This window comes from Cinclus cinclus, chromosome 16 (assembly GCF_963662255.1).
Source record: "Cinclus cinclus chromosome 16, bCinCin1.1, whole genome shotgun sequence".
In the NCBI taxonomy this organism is placed as follows: domain Eukaryota; kingdom Metazoa; phylum Chordata; class Aves; order Passeriformes; family Cinclidae; genus Cinclus; species Cinclus cinclus.
In genome coordinates, this window is record NC_085061.1 from 8,962,412 (window position 1) to 8,980,270 (window position 17,859).

Below are 17,859 nucleotides of genomic sequence, written 5' to 3' on the forward strand. Positions count from 1 at the left end.
TCCTCTGGGGTTGATGGTTCTGCTGCCAGACAGGGCAAAGGAGATGGGTCTGCAGAGAGATCAAACTGCACTAAGGCATTTTCCTTCCTCTTGGAGAGCTGATCTCTGTACTTTTAGCTTAAAGTGCACAGCACAGAGCTTTGTAATTCTATCCTGAACTCATGTCCTTGAGGCTTCCAGGCTTCCATGTGTGGAGCTGGACCTTACAGGAGTTCCCAGCTCTACACTGACACCCCTGGGGCTCCCAGGCCCTTGGCATTCCCCTAGAAATGCTCTCCCTAATCTCGGAGACCTCAAGCTTGACTGGGTGACAACTTGCATTAGAAAGCCAGGCTGTGCCATTTCCCAGCCTGCAGTTTCCTGGGTGTTTCCTCAAAGACTCTGGTTATTGCAATGTGCTTGGAAGGGAAAGCTCAGTGTGACACAGTCCCAGGCACAGCTTCACCCTGTCTTGCACAAGAGCCCGTGCCACACCAGGCTGTATCAGAGGGACAGCCGTGGTGTCCCTCTTACAGCTGGGATTGGTGCTTTTCCCATCGGTGCCTTATCTTATGAAGCTGACAACCTGACATTTATATTTACTGGATGATATGTATCATCACACAGCTGCCTCCTTCTCTACAGCCTCCCCAAGTCCATCCTATGTTCAGAGAGCAATATACAATCAGGAAGAGAAAAAAACAAAAAAAAAAAAAAACCCAAAAAAAAAAAAAAAAGGAAATCACATAAGCGATACTGTATTGTTAAGATTCCAGAACTGTGAAGGATAAAAGATTTATTGCTCCTTTCCATGAAAAGATGGATCTTATCAGAAAACACTGACAACAAAAACAGCTCTATTCATGAACAAAAACCTGTTTTTGCTGGTGTAATTTATTTACACTGAAGTAAAAGCAAGGTGCAAAACTCAGAGAAAAGTACCAGATGCTGAACAAATATGTAAACAGTCCTAAGGGAATTCCTGCTTAATCTCTTAACCTTAAATGACAGAAAACAGGTAACACACAGTACAAAGGAAAAAAGGAGCAGCAGAAGAATGAAAAATACCCAAGAAAGCAGAAGTTAGAACACCTGCTTAGCAGCATTATAACCAGAGCTACCACAGCCATCCACAGCTCTGACAGCCTGTTCTATCTCCTTCCACTCTCCCTCCCTCTCCCTGTCCCCAGGGTGATGTTCAGTGTGGGGCTCTGTTGCCACAGGAGGCATGAGGCCACTGAGAAATCAGAGCTGATGTCACATTAGTGAGAACTTTTAGGAGTGTTAAAGCATTTGGTTCAAAAAAGTGTTAAAATTCGAAATGAACTTTGTTCATATGAAGACAGCAATTACTGCTGCCTTCTCTCACCTGAGAATGGAACACTCCATGTACAAATTTTTGTATTACTTTGCAGTATTATTTTCTGAGTTCAGCCAGTTGTAAGACTGTTTGTTTCATATTCCCACTTTGTGCCTACTAGATTTATTGCACTCATTATAAATTAAAATATGGGATTTCTAAGTTGGTTTATTTGAGGTTGCCATCACCAAGTGATTTAACCTCTCAGTTCAGCAGTTCTTGTGTACTTTGGTGTTGCTTCCTTTTGCACTGGTTGCATTAGGGCAGGCAATCAGCAGAGATTCTGTATTTCAAATACCAATGTGCTATGCATACTGCAAATGACACAAAGGTGAGACTCCTACCTGACCTCTGTGGATGTCCTGTTGTTCTTAGAAGGAATATAGACCATACATTTTCCCCATGAATTTGCCCTAAGTTTGAGACTCTACCATTATACCCAATACCCTCCAGAATGATCATTACTGACTATCCCACCTTTAACTACTCCCAGCAATGGATACATCAACATCACAACAGGACAACAGAGATTTATGGGCTTGTGCAAACCGGGAGAAGGATAAAGGTTAAAAAGGCAAGTAAACAAAAAGTAAGCCTGATTTGAAGCAAGGAAAAAAAAACAAAAACAAAACAGAGTAGGGATAAATTATGTACTCTGGACAGCTAATGAAGCTGTGGGACTACAAAGTCCAGTTGCAGCAAACTTTTCTACATAAAAGGTCTGGGATTTCAATAAGCAAACATAATAGTAAAGTGTTCTAAAATCCTGAATAAAACTATGGAGAATTTGGATGATGTAGATTTTATCAGCACTCTGGAGAAGAGGAAGTCAACTACTAATGTGTGGTGAGAGTGTACAAAGACAATGACCAATTTTAGTTCTGAGTCAGTGTGGAGGTGAATTGGGCCTCTTCACAGTATTAGTTTAGTGATGTAATAACCACACAGACATTAAGCAAATACACCATTGTATTTATAGCATTTTTACAGATAAAACAAAAGTTTAATGAGTAAAATGTTTTCAGTATTTGCCTAAAGCAGCCTAATAGGGCTTTATGTTTAATATCTTCTATTCCCTACACATTAAAAAACTGACATTCAGCATCACCTGCATGGTGGAAATAACCATCCCAAAACAGCTATCACAGGTGGAAGAAACTTTTACAGTTTTAGTTCAAGGTCATCCAATAAAGCTTCAAGCTTTGTTTTCCATCTGGAAAGCCAGCAGTATCAGGCACTGGCAGGTTTCCCACAGACTGTGTTTCATGATGACAGTGGATGCTGTTTTATGGGAATTCCATGCCTTTCCACAGGAACAGGCAGTAACTGATGGTGAGATGATCTCACCTTTATTAATAATATTTAGTGGGTTCCAACATGCTAATGCATTTTAAAATGCATGGATTTTGTACTACAAAGAATTTGGAAGTTCAGTTTTGATCTGCTATGTATCCCATAGAGGTCTGAGGGTTTGCTGCTTCTCCCTGTCAGCTAAACTGAGCTAACACATGCATCATCCATTTTTACAACCATGTCTTTCAGCACAGCAGATTTCCATGCCTCCAGCAATCCCAAACTGCCTCTGAAGCCAAACACATCCACAGCAGCAACACATTAAATGTGTGACAAAGAGGATGCAGCCTGAGCAGCTCCCTCAGCTTTTGGGTCTGTTATCTCACCAGGAAAAAAAAAAAAAAAAAAAAAAGGAATTGGGACAGAAGAATTGGAAAGGAAGATAAGAGTGTGCATGTTCTCAAGTGGTGTGTTTGCTTTCCTCGAGAGCACTGACAGATTGAACATTTACAGTTTGACCCAAAACTCTTTTTATACAGAATGTTTTAAGAAAGGAGCTGAGAGAAGCCTGAGAAGCGAAGGAGGGGGAATGCTGGCAGGCTATAAATGGATGTTTTTCTGTACATATTGTGTCCTTCATATCAATATATGCTGAGATCTCAGATATTCTAAAAACAAACCAAGAAGAGCTGGAGATAGCATATGATGGCTTCAAAATATATTTTCATTTCCTGGGCTGGCTGGGGATGGTCACAACAGCTCCTGGCATAATTTTATGAAATTTCATAGTATCAGTATCATTGAAGGAGAGATGCCACAAAGAGCCACAATTTCTACATAACCTGGACACATCCTGAGGAGGTCCAGCCTGGGCACTAAGCAAGGCAGGGTCTTGAGACAAAAATAGGATTTGATAATGCAATTACAGACCAAATCACAGTGCATCTGCTGTGCTGCGACTGAGGTTGCCTGAGCTGAAATATGATTGTGCAATACAAATTGTGGCATTACCTAATTGAGGAAGGCTTGATTTTATAATCTGAAAACTGTCTCCTTATAAACTTCAGGTAATTATTCACAGCAAGGAGGTATTCAGCTAGAAATGATGTGGATTTCCTGGGTATGAAGAGTACAGCTTTCAGCTGCCCTCCTTTTTTTTTTTTAAAGGAGGAAACAAAAAATAAGGAGCAAAGCAAAGGACACATTTACAAAGGTTAATACCTGACTTGCAATTGGCACAATGGTTTGGGAAACATCATGACCTGTTAGTCCATTGTTTCAGGTTGTTTTGCTTTCTTTGTTTCTTTGTATAGATAAAAAGAAAAACAAGAATTATCAGAAAACTGGCCTCTTATAAAGTATACGCTACTGAATGATGATGAAATATTTCACTGTAGTATATAGCAAATAGGTAAGTTCATCTGCTTCCCTTGATTATAAAATCAAAAAATTTCAGGGGACAGGCTAAGAATAAGTTGTCACATATCTGATTTTATTGAGTTTCATGCAGCAGGATTAAAAAAAGCCATGTTTTGCAATTAAAATTATTACAAATTTGAAAATCAGAGACGTCAGTTGGAGTTTCTGCAGTGTATATTTTTGTTTCACTTCAGAGTTCCAGAAAGCCACACAGAAAGCCAAATGTATCTCTGTGTGACAACTCTTCATCTTTAAGTGCTTTAGTTTTTAATTACTGAAATGATATCTTACATTACATTTAGTGCACCAGTAAGGAATTTCTACTTCTCTCTGCAAGGCAGAGGAAAAAGAGTATACAAAGGACTGCAAAGTAGTATGAAAGAGTGAAAAATTACATGTATTGAAACTGCACACATATTTATGGTCTTCCCTTAAGAATTGTGCTGTTTCATATTTTTTTTCATTTTCAGGGTTTAACTTGTTTCCACTCCTCTCACAGATGGTTTTTTTCTCTCTATTTTAAGGAAGTTTTTTAAAATACAGTGATAGGCAGACTACAGAAATATCAGTGCTTGTCTGAGAGTGAATGCTTGGTCTGTCACTAAAAGCCAGTATGTGCAGCTCTGTGGGACTGGGGACAGCACATCATTTGTGGGCCTGGATGGAGGCAGTGAAATTGCAACATGTGCATAACCGTATCTTCTGAATTTTAAAATCATTTTGATGGGTGCTAGTACATGTCCACCAGTCAGTGGGTCCCTTCCAGCTCACACTGTTCTGTGATTCTGTTATGCCAAGGACTCCCTCATGCAGAATTTGTGTCATTTGAAGAGATATGTGCTACACAAAGCATAGCTGAGGAACTGCCAGAAACAGCATTCCCTTCTTGACTATCTCATTTATCAACAGGAAGATTTTCCTTGGTCACACACAGAAGTGTGAAAAATGCAAACCAACTCCATGCGCACTGAACATCTAGACCTTGCTACTGTTCTTTTTCAGTTGGGTTTCTTGGGGTTTTTTTACTGGCTGATATGCTAACCTAGAGCAGTTCCCTGCCTAATGTTCTTATTTCATGACTACCACATTTGCATCTTCTTCAAGGAAAATAATAAATTCAATTAGTAGCCTTAGAGCATATTCCTTCCATAGATTAAACCTGAGAGAGGAAGAGTTTGTTGTGGTTTCTATCAGCACCAGGTCTAGCCTGCAGTGTTTTGTTTTCTTATTTTTGAGTGTGAGTATTTTTAAATGCAGGGAAGAGCTGTGGCACCTGCTGGTGTGTGCAAGCAGAGCTGACAGGCTGTGTGTGCCTGTGACAGGAGGGAGCCACGGGCACCCTGGTGCTGGGGACACACTCTGAGCACAGCTACAGAGCTCTGCTTTGTTTAAGCACAGCTACAGTGTACTTCTCCTGCTTTAGGATCTGGCTACATGTGAATAAAAAGATCAGTCAGACAACGAGAAGAATGAACCATTACTTTAAAAAATGTAGCTGGAAATGTGAGCTGTGGTTGGATGTGCAAGTGATATAGAATCGTTTCATCGTGTTCATGCTTTCATAGGAACTATAAAAAATACCCAATTTAACCCAAGAGAATTTCTATTCTGTTGCTACCAGCATGAAAAGCAAAGAAGAGAATACAAACATACCACACAGTTTCTCTAATACTACGTGTGTGTTTTTTATCCTTTTGCTATAATTAAAGGAAAAGCTAAAGCAGATGCAAGAACTGAAGAGATGTGGCTCTCATTAAGGCTCGTCTGCACTCCATGGCCCAGAGTAGGTGTAGTGCTGCTTGTTAGCAGTGTTCAAGGCTGAGCCTGCCTTAAATCTGGCTGAGGAGGCTCAGCTTCATGTGGTTGGTTGTATAGGTCATTCCCAGGGGAATCTAGTCCTGTCAGAAGAAATCAGTTACTAAAATTCATGACCTACATACAGACTTCTGGTCTTTGGATATTGGCAATCCATGACTTCAGAAATCAAATGGAAAAAAAATGGCTACATATAAAGTCTTCCACAATATGTCAATGAATTAGAGTTTATGTAATTTACTTAGTGGAACAGATACAAAACTTGGAGCACTGAAGTAACCATGACTGTCTGTGCTGTTAATCTCAGCAGGTCATTAAAATACATTTGTCATTAGAAGATGTTTGTCATTGATGACAAATGCAGCCAAGCCCTTCTGTCAGTGTAAACTATCCAGCATAAGAGACAGTAAAGAACTGTATTACTTGGGTACCACCAGCAAACTGCTTCTCTCTGGCCATTTCATTCAGAGGCGTTAACAAACTGAATTTAACTGCCTCAAGGACTAATGGGCAGAGTCAGAATATTCTAGCACACAGCAGGGAGAAGCTGGGCTAGAAAGCTATGTGAATATCCCTGTGCAAGTGGTCATCTAGGTCTGCTGCAGCTGAAGGAATGAGAGGGTCTGTGACTGTGGTTCTCTGTGACTCAGAATAGACAGAAACTGGGGCCACCTCTGGCAGTCGCTGCCTCTGTCACCTGCCTGCTTCGCCAGCACCTTGGGCCAAGCCTCGAGCACACTGATGCTTGGGAGAGCTTTCCTGCCTGTGCCAGGCTGGGAGTGCTCCTGGGCAGCTCCAGGCAGTGTGTGAGGATGAGATCTAACCCAGGAGGAGAACAGTGGCACAGTGTGAACGCCAGTTCTGTTCCCTTTTCAATAAGCAAGCTCTCCTGTGTTAAATCCCTTACTCAAACACCTGCCAGGCAACAAAGAGTAAAGAGTGTGAGCATGGGGGAAATGAAAAGAGCAGGCTGGATACCAGAACAAACAGAACAATTGCTCTCATTCACTGGGGCAGTTTATTTCAGTGCTTTGTTTGATATAGAAAATGTCAAGTGAAGTGCAGGGTTTAATGATGAGGCTTCTTCCAGATTAAATTTATGTACAAACTGATAACCAAGTAGTTACTTGACTACCAGGAGCAGGAGTGACAAAACCTTTCCTGTTGACTTTATTTGTACCACTATGGCATTACTGAAGGTAAGTGCCACTATTAACCAGCCTTTATTCCAAAGGTGTCTAAGCAGTGATTCTGGGCAGAAGTCTTCTGGGATAATGCTCAAACATGTCAGTGCTGTTGGCAGAGGGTTGAAGCATCAGGCTTGGGCAATGCAAGTCAGGGCACTAAAATCAACCTCCAGTGTAAGGGTCAAAGTACCAGTACTTTGTACAAAGTACAGTACCCCGTACTTTAACACGAGCAAAAAGCCAGTGAGTTTTTTCAGGCTACTGAAGCTTAATTAATGCCAAGAGTCTGAGCTCAGCAGGTTTTAGAGCTGCTGAAGTTCTTGGCCTGTCAGCAAAGGCATTTGTAGCAAAGGCATTTGTTTCTGACCTCAGATACTCACAGACTGAGGACACTTCAAAATAATACACTTCTTATTAATAAGTTCTGATCTTCTAAATTTGATGATTCAGGAATATTAACCCTTTTGCCTTCACCATCAAAATTGGATTAATATTCATGAAGCTTTAGTGAGGCTCCTATGCCTGACCTTTTTGGTGACTTTGAAAATCCCTCTTGGGAGTATTGCTATTTAATTTGATATATCAGAAAGTGTTTTGTGTTCATAACTTAATGGCTTCCATTTAACAAATGTCAAATCTTGGCTGCTGTTAGTGCAGAACACAGTGTGCTCTGTGACATGAGCTGTCTAAGACTGCTAATGAAGTAGGGATAAAGCCTGAATTAGGTTGGACTGTGGAAGCTTCAAATCCCCTACCTGTTGATATTTTGTTCAGACAAATATCCTTGCCACAGAGGACTGAAATAATTTAGGAAAAGATGCACCATAGACACGTACTTTGCTAAAGTTCTCTTTTGTGAGTAAGAGATCCATTTATTGTATTCTGCAAATCATGCTGAATAAAAAAAAAGGTGCTGAATTAAAAAGGTAATTTCCTTTGCAACTACAAAATCATTTCCCAATGGCATTTTGTAAGTGCTCACCTAACTGGGATGCTCTTTATCTTTCTCTCTTTTAAAATGTCAAGCAGATAAAAGTCTTCTAAATACCATTCTTTCCTATTTTGATTAATTTTGCATAGTGTTTTCCCAGAAGGATTGATACTTACATAAACCTGAGTTCTGATTCTCTTCTGACTAAGACTTCCCGAAGCCTCTGGATCTTTGCCATCTCAAGCTCAATTTCCTCAGGCATCATTGTTGTTTCAGCCATTGAAATGATGTCAAGTTGATCTGTGTGTGGAAGCAGAGAAAATTAATCAAGCCGGTCAGACTGTCTTAATGGTGTTTTTCAGGAATGTAAATTAAATCACAGAGCTACCGAACTATGGAGTAATTAATTCGAGCAGTAAAAAATACTCTAGCTGAATGCTGGGCTGACTGGTTTCTCTATTTTTGCTTACTACTTGCAATGTAACTGCTTAGAAGTGAAATACTCCCTAAGCCAAAGTGACATTCTGTTAGTCAGGCTCAATCATTCCCCTGAGGAATCCCAACCCCATCCACAGCTACAGCCACCATTCTTTAACTGGTATCACCACAAACTGACTACTGCAAAAGCCTCTCAGAGCAATTACTCGCAGCTCTGAAGAGTCCTGCCTTGGTGCAGGCAACATAAACCCGTGAATGTTTCCCACCTTTAAGCCCTCCAACTCTCCATGCCACTCCACCCTTGGAGCTGAAGCCCAGCCCCACCAAGAGGACCAAGGATGTGATCAGAAATGATGCAGGACCTCATCCTGCAAGGGGCTGAGTGGTTCTCACAAGGGCATGGAAATGGGTTGAGGAGACCAAAAGCACTTTGAAGTAATAACTTGGCAGCTTGTAAGGCCAGGGTGCTTCTGTGATTATTTCTCCATAATTAATGTTTTACCTCTGTAACCCAGAGAGAAACAGGGCTATGGACTGTGCTCCCTGAATGTAAAGCAACCAACTTTTTTAAGATGAGTTTGGAAAAAGAGCTGCTTGGCCAATGGAAAACCCCATTCCAAGGGCTCATCATACTTGGCCTTCATGTTAAACAAGGATTTAGACACTGAAAAAGGTTGGCTGCATATTTGGGTACTCAAATGGAGAGATATTCCTGAAAGAAGGCCAGTTTCAGCTGTGTGGATTTGAAAAGGGGAAAATAGAGAGGTCAAAACTTACCATAATTATGCAGAAAACAGCAGACAAAAAGTGTCAGAAAACAAGCTGTTTAATTAATTAAGAGGAGACAAATTCTGAAGTCCCTCGTGACAGACTAAGCACAGCTGAGAAGAATTTATGACAAAACCTTGGAGTAGGAATGAAACTACAAAATCTCAGCAAACATCCCCTGTACGAGCTTAGCTCACGGTTCTCCCAAAATGGAAGCTAAGGAAAAACACTCTATACTATTTAAACAAAATATATTACCCTTGCATTTAAATACATATAAAATAATTTTTAAAGTTATCCTGCTAGTATTATCTGCAAGTTTTGACATCATTTCTTAATGAAGAAACTGGGGAAACAAACATAAAAAAATCACTTTTTTTTCCCAAGATAACAGAATCTTGAGGAAAAAAATGTGAGATAGATTTTGAAATGTCTGTCATGAGAGAACAGCCATGTTCCAGTAGTTGTTTCTAAACTCAAACTATAAAACTGGTCTGTAAAGTAAGGCTGTCTTGTGTGTCTGAACACACAGGTGCTGCCTATACAAGATGGATTTCCTTCTTAGAAATCATTGTGTTTGCTGGAGTATATTTAGTTGATGTGTAGCCTAAATGTCATGAGGTTCTCACAGGCCCACCTCTCATTTTCACTGCTTGCCAGAAATATAAGCAGGAGATGGGAAGTTATTCTGATGTTACCATGAATTAAAGCCAATAATACTGATAAATAGGAATATAAACCATAAATAAATTACACCTACATACATATTATAAAATTAGCTCTCAAGAGCTCAGAAAACAGAATAAAACCCAACCAACCAAAAAAACCACCTCATTTACTTGTACTCTGCAGCTCTAGCTGTAAGTGCCCCGGTGTCACCCCTTGTGTGGGGTCCCACCTGTGAGTTTGACAATTCAGGAACAAACAAGCTTTATGCCCCAGTGATGTGCTTAAACCAGCACAGGAATCAGTGTGACAGGCAGAAGTCTACTCTGACCCCTTGCAGAACAGCCAGTGATTCTCCTTCACATCCCACCCAACGTGTGCTTGAACCAGAGAAAATATTTTTGAAAGCGATCCAAAATCATGCAGTGTTCCCAAAGGAATCAAAAATGGAAGCAAGGCAGCAGAAGTTGGAAAGTGGAAGGAAATAAACACAGAAACCATCAGACATTAGTGCTTGTCTGCAGACTCAGAGATGTGGCTGGAACAGTGGAACAGAGCACGGGTGCGAGGAGAGGCCAGGGCAGGATTCCCACCCACCTCTCTGCACTTGATCCTCACATCACCAGCCTCTCTGGGGCTCAGCAGCTCTTCTAGCATTGTGGATAAGTGGCCAACCTGGCAGCAGCTGTGCTGAAGGATAGTTTATTATTTTTCATTAAATGTTTTAAGCTCCTGGGATGTGAACCACTGGGGAAGATTATGTGAACATTACTGAGCCTTTAAGTAAAGCTCTGACTCTGTCCCACAGAGCAAAGACACCTCTAGTGCTTTGAGACATGATTCAGAACAGCTTCACACAGAAGTCTCTCACATTTTCAAAAAAGAAAGAATGAGCATTTCATTTTACTTACAGCAGGTATGCGGTAGTCAACTATTTTTTTTTAGCACATATTGAGCTTTTTTTCTGGTAATGAGACAAAATTCATAAAGCAAAAGTGGAGACAACACTGAGATTAGTCACAGCCAGTGACAGTATGAAACTATTTTGTCTGTTCTGCAATCTCCAGGATAATGTTCAGTGACAAAGAAACAAGTAAAATGGTATTACTGTATGCACAAAAAGATATTAGCATAAAAATAACTACTACAGGGAAATAAAATTATCAAGCTATTACATATAGTGAGAGGAACTGAAGAGGTAAACCTGAAGTTATTTACACATAAATAATGACTGGTATAGTTAAACTGGGTATTAACTTAATGATCACACCTCATCCTCAATGTGCCAGCTAGAAATAAAACAGTAGCCAGCTGTGTTTAAAAGCAACAAAAACCCAAATTGCCTATTAAGTCAATAAGTGTAAAGAAAACTGTAAAAGAAGCCTGTATTGACACAATGAGAAATGGGAGAACACCTTACACCTGGTGTCAATAGTTTCTATTGGTAAGGGATGCTGTAATTAATTATCAGCAGAGATCCCACTGCTGTCACTCAGTGCCACACCCATGGTGGCCCCATGGGACAGGCTCTCTGTGCTCCTCATTAGCAGTTTAATTGTCATTTGGAGTTGCCATTATCATTGTACATACCAGAGGCACTAAGAAGTGAGGTGCATCAGTAACACAAAGGGTCCCAAATCTCTGCTGTAGGAACCCAAGTGATGTCCTTGTTACTCTGGTGCCAGCTGAGCTCCAGGAGCACCTCAGGCACTGGCAGGCACCTGCAGCCTGGAGGCAGAACAACACAGGGAGGAGCTGCCTGGGGATACACAGCAAGTGTGGGGCTGCTGGGTCAGGGGACCTTCCAAGGACACTTTATCCTTTTCTCCTTTTTGGCTCTGTTGCTGTTGCAAACCCAGTCACTCAGCCTTCACAAGTCATGTCAGTCATTCAGCAAGAAAACATTCAGCTCCAGCACTGGGTAAGGGTAATGGCCCAGCTCTCTCCTTTTCATCTTTGATATGGGTGAGCCATCCTAAATGAGACCCTGTTTGCTCAATCCATGACTGCTGAGAGCTCTTTAAAGGATGGTGGCACAGGCCAGCTGCATGACTTCTCTGATGTGGGTACCACTCAGCAGCCAGCCTGTTCTTCTTCAGCCCACTCAATTACGGTGCTCCTGTTAAAAATTAGTTTAACTCATTGTTCTGGACTGGACTTAAATTGAGCAATTTGAGGCCTACTTCCACTCCCTTAAATTGTCCAATAATACGATAATCCTTGTTAAGAAAATGTTTATGGGTAAGTTTTGTTCAAAATCTGGGCCAGCCCGTTTGGGGCTTTTTCAAGAATTCAGTGAAATTCTCAAGCTAATCCTTTATCAAGACTCTCAAGGCCACTACTAGTTGATGAGACAAAGCAGAAGTAAGCATGAGGCACAGGTCAGAAATGGATGACAGAACCAGGTAGTGCCACTTAAAAACAGTATGCTTGGGGGAAAGTGAAATAGTTGCATAATGCAGAAAAATTAATATTTCATAGTTCAAAATATTCCAGATAAAAATATGCTCATGTGAAAAGAATCAGATCATTCCTGTAGTTGGTCACTAGCATGTCACCTGGAGGCAGGAGTGGCTAGCCTTGCAGCCTTTTACTATACCTTCTGTTGTTGCCTCAGAGTGGATTTTTTTTTCTGTTTGATTTAACCCTTCTGGTGCAGGATGCAGTGGCCAATAACTAACCTGTGTAGGAAAAACTATATTTAATTGCTTATTTCTAATCTAACCTGCTGCAGCATTCTAATACTGTGAATCCTACCAATCACTACATTTGGCATGTGTGTGGCACGGTGTTAATTCAATGCTTTATGATGGAATTACCATATAAATACAATACAAACAGCTGCAATGTGTTTTGTTCCTGGATTGCCTGTCAGGCTGCAATCTTGTGCAATTTAAAAATGGGGGGGGGGGGGGGGGGAATGGTAGACTGGGGGAAAGGGAAAAAAGGGGCAGAACCATTGTGGCAGTGAGGTGATTGTTGTGGCAGTGAGCGCATCCCACACTTCTGCTTGCGCTGCCTGGCTCACTTGGTTTGGACAGGGACAAACATCCCAGGAATGTCCTCATCCTGCTGCAGAATGCAGCTCACAGCCCATTTCGGGGGTTCTTTCAGAAATGCTGTAATCTCTTTTCCCTCAAGGAAACCTTTTCCCTCTGCTGGTCAATTTTTTCTCCTGTTTAATTTCTTGCAACAAGAATGGGCTGGTGATGGCACCAAATTCAGAAAAAGTTGGGATGGTGCTGCTGGTTTAATCAGACCTCAGTGACCAAGCTAACAGCTGTACTGGGCCAGCAGCAGCACAAACACCTGGTGAGTTCTAACACTGTGGAAAAGTGTTAGAATTATCTCTAAAAAGTATTAGTATTATCTCTAAAGACATCAGGAGCAGAGGCTGTTACTGGAGGAGCAAAAAGCTAATGGGCTACTCCAGTCACAGTCAGATATGCAAAAGTTCTCAGAATCACTTTGCTTTCACTGCTGTCAATGGCACTGAATGCTGGAGATAACACAGCTGGATTTTGCTTCTAGCAAGAAGCTGAGGTTTTGTTTTTTTTCTTCTTATTGTGCCTGTTACAATTTTTTAATCCTTACTGGTACTTCTCCATGAGTGGAGCAACACATTTAAATTTTTGGGATCTCTAGCATGCAGAGCCATGAACTGTACTTTGACATGACACAAGGAGCACATCTCCTTCACAGGCAGCCAGATGTGATTTGTCCCTGCAAAACTTTACAAGTCTGTGTCTGCTGGAAAATGCCAGAGAAGTGGAATTCAGAGCATTTGGGGGATATCACACTGGATTCAGTACGTTTACTATAAAGTAAAAAAGAATCCCTCTGTGCAAAGATCCTTGTTTCTTTTCAGTGCACAAGGATCCAGAACAGCCTTGCACTTCTGAAAATCCTAAATTTCAAAAACAATCAGAAGTTTCAACTGCAATGCAGCTCCCAGATGCACAGGGGGTAACCTCAGAGCCCTGAGATATTGGCTTAAACCAGGCATCAAAGCTCCAAATATTTTTGCCAGACAGCAGGGCACCCAGAAATCCCAAAGGTGGTTTTTTTTCACATGCTCCATGTCTCAGCATAAACCTCTGGGCTGGCAGAGTCCCCTTACAGCTTGGCTTTGCAACAGGCAGCTGTGAAAGCTGGCAGCTCTAGGGATCCCCTCTGGCAGGAGGCATCCAGAGATGCCTCCTGAAAACTGATTAAACAGCAGGATCTCTGGGAGTGTCATGGCCATCAAACATCCCTGCCTCTTCTCAACTGTCATTTGGAGAAGGAGAAAAAGAAGTGGGGGATTTATCTGATTTGTGAGGAATTGTGGTGCATCTTTGCTTCCAGCAAACCTGAAGCATAAAGCACTGGCCACCTCAGCTCTGTGCTGTGCCATGTAAAGATCACTTATGTACTGGGACAAACTGCTGGACTTGAGCAGTCCCTTGTATCTGCTCCATTCTGCAGCTCCTCAGGCAAGAGATCAGAATTTCGTATCCGTAGAGAGACACGCGTGATTAATTTTTTTATCTATTAATCCACCTTTGCTCATTCAAACCCACCACAGATCATTCTGTTTGCCATATCATTTCCTCCCCAAGAACTATTAAATCATCTGCTATGACTGGTGATGGCTCTGTCCATCAATCAGCTGTGGTCTGGGTACAATAGCACAATTATAACATCAGGATTTATTTTGTCCAGGTCATTAATACTTTTTTTTATTTTTTAATTATCACAGGTTTACAGCCTAGACATCTTCAAACATTAGTTTCTACTTCAAAAGTATTTCACTCACACTCTACCATATGACCCCATTTTAAAATCAGGTGAGCAGAGAATATAAAAAGCACTGTCTGCAATTGCCCGCTGCACTTCCAGAATCATTGCCCTGTCTGTTCCATATCTAAGGGCCTCTGGTTATAACAAGATTCTTTTAGTTGCTTATCCTGTATGTTCTTGTTCTTATCTCCAAGCTTTGACCTTTTATTTTTTATTATTTACCTTTGCAAGAAAGCCTGTTGGCAGCAGTCTATTCTTGCCCATTTCATCCTTTTGTATACTTGGTCTCACTGAGATTTCTCTTGCAATACGAACACCAGACTCGCAGTGTTGAACGTTAACTCCTTCCTCTAACTCTGAAAGTCCTTTTTGTGGTACCAGACTCAAAGAACTGCACACAATGACTCCTGTTACTTCTGATGGAAGTTGCAGTTGCCTACTGCCCAAATAAGATTCTCAACTGCTTTCCATCTTTTATGCTGTACCTCTGTAGAACAAGTTGCACTGCACTGAATACAGCTGGTTTAAAAATTGAACTCTAAAGAAATCCTGCTCTGAGTTTTCTCACATATCCCCAAGCAGAAATAGACAGTCAGTGGTAAAAGTGACTGCTAATTAAGGATGGACTTCAGTACTTTGCTATCTGGAAGTTTTACAGTTAAATGATGGTTCCAGCTTTCTAATTCAGGGACAATTTTCTGCCCTTGCTCCATATTTAAATATATATACCAGCACAAATCCATAATGATAAGATTATTACAGATCTTACCTCTTAAAAAAAGCATCAAATAAAGTCTTGTTTGTTATCCTGTAAAATTTATAAGCAGTAATTATTCTTGGCTTTGTTTTTTGTCAGTTTATGACAGTTCCAGTTTCCTAAGTGGGTAATTATGCAACCCTTTAATCTTACACTTCCCCCAGGAAAAAGATGTCTCTAGTCTTAAGAAACTTCTCTGTGCATAGAAAGTTTCATCTTGGTTGTAATGATATCCTGAAAAAAACAGCTCATCTGGCAATAGTTGTTCATCCTGCCCTGACAATAAGGATCCTGGGAATCACCATCAGGCTGGAGTTCCTGTAGAAATTCAATGTTGTGCATAGTTCTGTGATATTCAGACTTAATGAACCTCAAAATCCATACTGCTATCCTATATTTGGATTATAAATTCTATTTGTTCTACCTTGCACTTAAACTTTCAGATTTCAGCACTCTCCTGATGCTGTCAGCCTTGTGGAACCCATCTGCTTGTGGTGATGGAGATAGGTGCTGTGAACAAGCTCAGGTATTGTGTGTCTGCAGGCACAGCAGGGTGGGCTCAGGAAGCAGAGAAGATTGACTGCACCATTATCTGGGGCTTCACTCATTAAGGTAGGATTTAGCTGTATGAGGTCCAGTGTCCTCTGCAGTGAGACATTGCCCCTGCAAAGATTGTAGACTCTTTCTCCATGCAGACAGTGAGAAGGATCCATCCTGACAAATTAAACTATCCCTTCTAGTGTGCTCCATCTCTGCTTTTGTGTTCCTCCCTCTCGATCTAAAGGTGTTTGTGTGTGCAAGGAACTGACTCAGTACAGTGGGACAATTTGCTATTTAATTATCTATAACTAGAAGCAGCTGTAGCTGTAAATCTCTGATTTGGTGCTGATTTGTAGCAATATCAGTATGATTTTCATGGCAGTGTTTTCTACTACTGGGAGTTCTCCTACCTTTCTCTGTTTTACATGTCTTTGATTTGTGACTCACAATACTCTGGGAGGACTTTTCCTCAGTAGTACCCTCTCTTGCAGTAGTTTAAGAGCTAATACAAAACCATATTTACAGAACAGGAAACAGGATTTCAGTACTCACAGCAATAAATGACCAAGAAGTCAGAACTTAATACTGAACAAAAGTTTCTTTGAAAAGATAAAAGCAGCTTCCTATTAAAATCTTTGCATAAACAATGAATAAAAGCCCCAGGCATGATTTGATTATGCCATAATATTTTCATAAACACAGATTTTATTAGTGTGATAGAAATTTGCGGGAAGTGCTCCTGATGTAAATAAATTCAGGATATGCAGAAGGATGTTCACTGAGATAAATTACCTAATGACACTTACAGGTTGGATCTTGAAAACCCTTCGGGGCTTTGACACTCCAATTACAGGGCTCAACCTTGCTACTTTGAAGTCAATTCCAAGACTCAGACTGGGCAAATTGCATGTCCCAGCCAATTTTCATTCACTCAGTGATAACAAGGTTGCACACATCTCTTCAGCTGGTTAGAGGGCAAATGCACAAAAATGAGGAAAACATAACCATGAAAACAGCGAGGGGAGTTGGAATTAATATGTCTTTATAAAAACCTTTTTAAACTCAAGTCCTATTGAATTAAAAATCCCCATACATATTATTCATGGATCAACACACAATTCTCCACTTAGCTGAAACCAAATCCTCTCTTTCAATATCAGCTGCATCTCTGAGCTGAGGCAGTTTTCAAATTTCAGATTCTAAGTTTGGCAGATTTCACTTTTTTCTCCTTATGGTGGCTGAGACAAGGTCACAACAGCTCATGCTTTCAGATGCAAACTGGCTGCAAATGACTGCTCAGCAGCCAGCTGAGGATCATCTCAGTACAGCTCCTGTCACACCTTAGACATAAATATCGAGCAGCACAGTGCGTCTTACTGGGGCCTCAGAAATCCTGACACAGTGCAAAAAGGATTTGCTCACATACAGAAATTTTTCGGAGTAATTCCAGCATACTGGAAGGGCATTGTCACAACTGGTGCCATTATTTCAGAGTCAGCTTTCAGTGCCTGAACTGAGCCACAAACTCTCTTCAGGACAACTACAGTCCATTTGCAAAACAGCCTGTGGTGTCTCATCCAACCATTTCTGCTGGGCATAAAGAAGGATTAAGTGGGTTTGATTGGGATTTAAAGAAAAGCTATCCACATAATTAGGTCTGCAGAGAATTATGACAGACTTCACGAAGTACTATAATTGAACTGTGCAAGAACATTTTTTAGACGCTTCTTACTGTTATTTCCGATTTTAAATAAACTCTAGTTGGGGTACCAGTACCACATTCCTTGCTGTCAGATGCTGTGACAACAGCATTTTTCACACATTTGGCTGGTGACTTTAGGTGAGGCATGAAAACAATTTCCCCCAGACCACATTACATGTCAGTCTGGAACTAAGCAACCTAATTTGTCTTGCTGTAACTGAA

General features: G+C 40.9%; 1 protein-coding gene across 2 annotated transcripts in view; it reads right to left on the reverse strand.

Moving 5' to 3' along the window:
- The window catches only part of BMERB1 (bMERB domain containing 1), a 56,599-nt gene that overhangs the window by 12,361 nt on the left and 26,379 nt on the right, over positions 1-17,859 (reverse strand). For both annotated transcript variants that reach the window (XM_062503703.1, XM_062503704.1), the window contains exon 2: positions 8,161-8,284. In XM_062503703.1, the coding sequence (XP_062359687.1) occupies positions 8,161-8,284 (124 nt within the window). The remainder of the gene's footprint in view (positions 1-8,160; positions 8,285-17,859) is intronic.